Here is a 3,926-nt window from a genome sequence, read left to right on the forward strand (position 1 = left end):
ACACATCTGTTTATGCCCACCCAGCAGGTGTTGTGTAGCGCCCCAGTCACACCCCCATCAGAGGGATTTCTCCGGCCTACTGTGGCTTATTCTAATTACAAAATGGGTGAATTCTCCTATTAATATCCATTTAAAATCTCGCTGAGCACTGAAAAGTCATTATCCCGGTGCCTAGAGTGTGCTAGGCTCAAACGCGAGCACGTGTGGGCCTCGGCCAGCCTGGAGTTAAATCAGAGGGATTTACATCGTCCAGCGCTGTGAAAACATGTAGATCTGACAGCTCAGGGAATTATGGGTGATGGCTGTTGTACCGAACGGCAACTTTAATTACAGAAAACAGGCTCGCCGCCCGTGGTAATGCTGAATGTGGACTTTTCTGAAGTGTTTAGGTCAGGTTGCACACCAACAAAATGCTACACGTGTTGTGTGTATTTCAGTATAATTTATTTTGAATATTTTTGGCATCATGTGCATAAATAGTCTTCCTTTCAGTTCATGGTTTCATAATAGAGCAACCTCTGATTGTAGTTCAAGGTAGCATTTATATGAGAAACAAATGTATCTTGTTATTATGGGAGACCAGTTCAGCCATGGGGGAAAATAAATAAATAAGTAAAAAAGGTCATTTGCAATATTTTTACTTCACAATTCATAATTTTTCTCCCCCGCAATTCAAAAAAAAAAAAAAGAAGGAGAAAGAAAAGTAGAAGAATTGCAAGAAATACACTCTGAAACTTTTTTGACTTGACAAAAATGTGACTTTTTTTTTTTCTTTTTGAGAATTCAGATTTTACATCTCGGAATTCTGAGTATACATCTCGCAATTATGGCTTAAAAAAATACATTCTGAGTTTATATCTCGCAATTTATACTTTTCTCAGAAATCTAAGTTTAGAGCTCGTAATTTGTACTTTTTTTTTTTCGTTGAATGTTGAGGTTATTTATTGCAGCTCTGGCTCTTTTTTTCTCTGAATTGAGAGAAAGTCCAAAATATGAGATTCAGAAAAAAAAAAAAAAAAATGCATTTCTGATTTATCTATTTATGTTATCCTATGGTGGAGACAAGCATCCATGGGTTATGGTCGAGGCCTGTCGGCACTGAATTTTAAAAAGAAAAACAGAATTTTATGATTAAATGCACTGCTAATTAAGCAGGAAGAGCATAAGAATGTACAAAATAATCATTTTAATCATTTAAATTCACATACAGGTGCTTGTGGGCATTCAGTTTAAGGAATGATTTCATAACAAAAGTAATCTTCATACAGGGTTTCTTAAAAGCACAGGCTAACGATTATTATTGATATTTATGGAGTTCATTTCAAGCAGCAACATGGGTCCGGCCCATTTTTGTTGTTGTTTTTTTTTTCTTACTGTAATGCATTTTAAATTATTGACTAGTTCTCTGTTTTTTTTTTTTTTTTTTTTTTTTTTTTTTACTATTTACGTTTTTGGTTCTATATGTAAGCATATTATTTAAGCACTTTTTTCCATCCACAGTAACACTTAATAGTAACTTTCAAGAATAACTTCAATAAGAAACATGCTTAAAGTGTGTAATTTCTGCGCAACAAGCAGCACCAAAACCGAATCGCAGAAATAAAGATTGTTTTCCATAGCAGACATGCCATTGGTTGAAACATTACTTTAATTGACTCTTTATCATTTATTTAGTCTTTTTATTTAAGCTACCTTTTTGAACAGATCAAGAGTTCATGTAGATTCAAACATTAATATGTATGAATGTTTCAGACACTATAAATGTACATTGATTAATGATCTGTTGAGCATTTTGATATCCTTGAAAGTTACTGTAAAGTGTTACCAAATCCTGCACACCCTAGGGCAAACCCCATCATGTCTTTAATGGCAACATTTAGTTTCCCCCAAAATGGCAATTCTGTCATCAACCACTCACCTTCATGTCATCCCAAACCTGTACAACTTTCCTTTTTCTACAATACACAAAAAGAGGATTTTAGTGTATTTTTTCCCCTGAATTCGTTCAGTGAAAGTCAGTGGTGTCCACACAGTTCTGGACCCCATTGACCTTCATTGTACGGACAAAAACAGAAGAAGGTGAGTCGCACAGGTTTGAGACAACATGAGGTGAGTAAACGATGACGGAGTTGGGTGAACTATCCCTTTAAAGTCTCTGCAAATCCGTAATTGTCTATCGCTTCTTCTTCTGTTTAAGAGATTTCCTTCGTTTGACAATCATCTCATATAGTTTGTCCATCCCTTCATGGAGACCCTCGCCGATGATGGCGCAGGCCGGCTGGACGTGGTACGTGGTGGAGGGACTCAGTTCATGGAGGGCCAGGTGTTTCTCGATCTCGGTGACCGTCAGGGATTTAGGGAGGTCCTGCTTGTTGGCGATCACCAGCAGAGGAGTTCCTTGATTCTCCGCGAATTTGGTGACTTTATGCAGCTCCGTCTTGGCTTCCTCGAGTCGGTCGACGTCTACGGAGTCCACCACGTAAATAATACCGTCTGTACAGCGGCTGTAGGATTTCCACAGGGGTCTCAGCTTCTCCTGGCCACCGACGTCCCAGAAGTGACAGCTGATGCCTTTGGCGGTGCCATTGCTGAGTCTGATCTTCTCGGTGTTGAAGCCGATGGTTGGGACGGTGTTGACGAATTCGTTGAACTTTAACCGATACAGTACAGTGGTTTTACCGGCCGAATCCAATCCCAGCATCACAATGTGCAGGGACTGGAACGCAGCAATGTTGGAGAAACCGTTCCCCATTTTATGACGAATGTATGACGATCAATAAATCACATAGCAACCTTGATTCTACAAGCATGTGAAGACCAGCTCGAGGCTTCCAGGCTCCCGATTCATTGGTTATTCAGCTTTCAAACTCGATGGCTTGGAGACTGAAGGAAAACCACCAGGTTATGATCCCGTAAAGCGATCCAAAAAAGCATGCACAGGAGAGGCACCTCAATGTGTCAATGGTCCATACTTATCCACGCGAAACCATACCAGCATTCTTGATCTCCATTACACATCATCCCATGCATGGTCGGTCTGGGAAGGGCGTTGGGTTCTCCTCCGGTTTTCAGATGATATGTTGTGCTGCAGACTGCAGACCAGCGTTTGTCTCCACTGTATGTTTTCCGAAGAGCCCGATCAGATTTCGTCCCCACGCAGCATAAATCAGAGACAGTAAGGTCAAGGAGCGAGGCGTTTCCTCAGTGGTGATAAAAACAAGCCGTCAGTGAGAGTAGATGGAGGTTTCCCCGCTGTGCTCTGCCTCAAACTGAAGCGCTGCCGCTGCTTCTGCTGCTGTCTGTGCGTGTGCATGAGGAATACAAATTTGTGTGAACTCCTCCCACACAGGGAAGAAGAAGCATGGAGACCAGTTCATAAACTCACTTCACAACACCTCATGCAAAGCCACCGCGAGCACATCACGAGACTAAAAAACAAAAACAAAAAAACTTAAATGCTTAAGCTTTTATATATTTAAACTAATATATATATATATATATATATATATATATATATATATATATATATATATATATATATATATATAAAATACTAGTTTGCATTTTATAAAATTACTAATATTTAATTTTAAGTTTCAGATTCATATGTTTGTAATTATGATTTAAAAAATTGTGACGTATTATTTATTTATATTTATTTTACATTTACATTTAGTCATTTAGCAGACGCTTTTATCCAAAGTGACTTGCAAATGAGGACAATAGAAGCAATGATATATAAGTGCTATAACAAGTCTCAGTTAGGTTAACACAGTACACGTAACATGGGATTTTAAATAATATAATAAATAAAAAGATATATAAAAACAGATATAATATAAAAAAAAAGAATAGAGCAAGCTAGTGTTAGGTCTTTTTTATAATTGAATAATAAATGAAAAGAAAATAGAATACAAAAAGATTAG

General features: G+C 38.0%; 1 protein-coding gene across 1 annotated transcript; it reads right to left on the minus strand.

Moving 5' to 3' along the window:
* Positions 1–677: 677 nt before the first annotated feature.
* On the minus strand, positions 678–3,300 carry LOC113040183 (ADP-ribosylation factor-like protein 4C). The gene has a single exon (XM_026198483.1). The coding sequence runs from the start codon at positions 2,750–2,752 to the stop codon at positions 2,174–2,176; it is 579 nt and encodes a 192-aa protein (XP_026054268.1). The 5' UTR covers positions 2,753–3,300; the 3' UTR covers positions 678–2,173.
* Positions 3,301–3,926: the final 626 nt, after the last annotated feature.

This window comes from Carassius auratus, chromosome 22 (assembly GCF_003368295.1).
Source record: "Carassius auratus strain Wakin chromosome 22, ASM336829v1, whole genome shotgun sequence".
Lineage (NCBI taxonomy): Eukaryota > Metazoa > Chordata > Actinopteri > Cypriniformes > Cyprinidae > Carassius > Carassius auratus.

What these genes read in the sequence shown, in the direction of transcription:
- LOC113040183 (XM_026198483.1), bottom strand. Translation starts at nt 2,752, where the DNA reads ATGGGGAACGGTTTCTCCAACATTGCTGCGTTCCAGTCCCTGCACATT.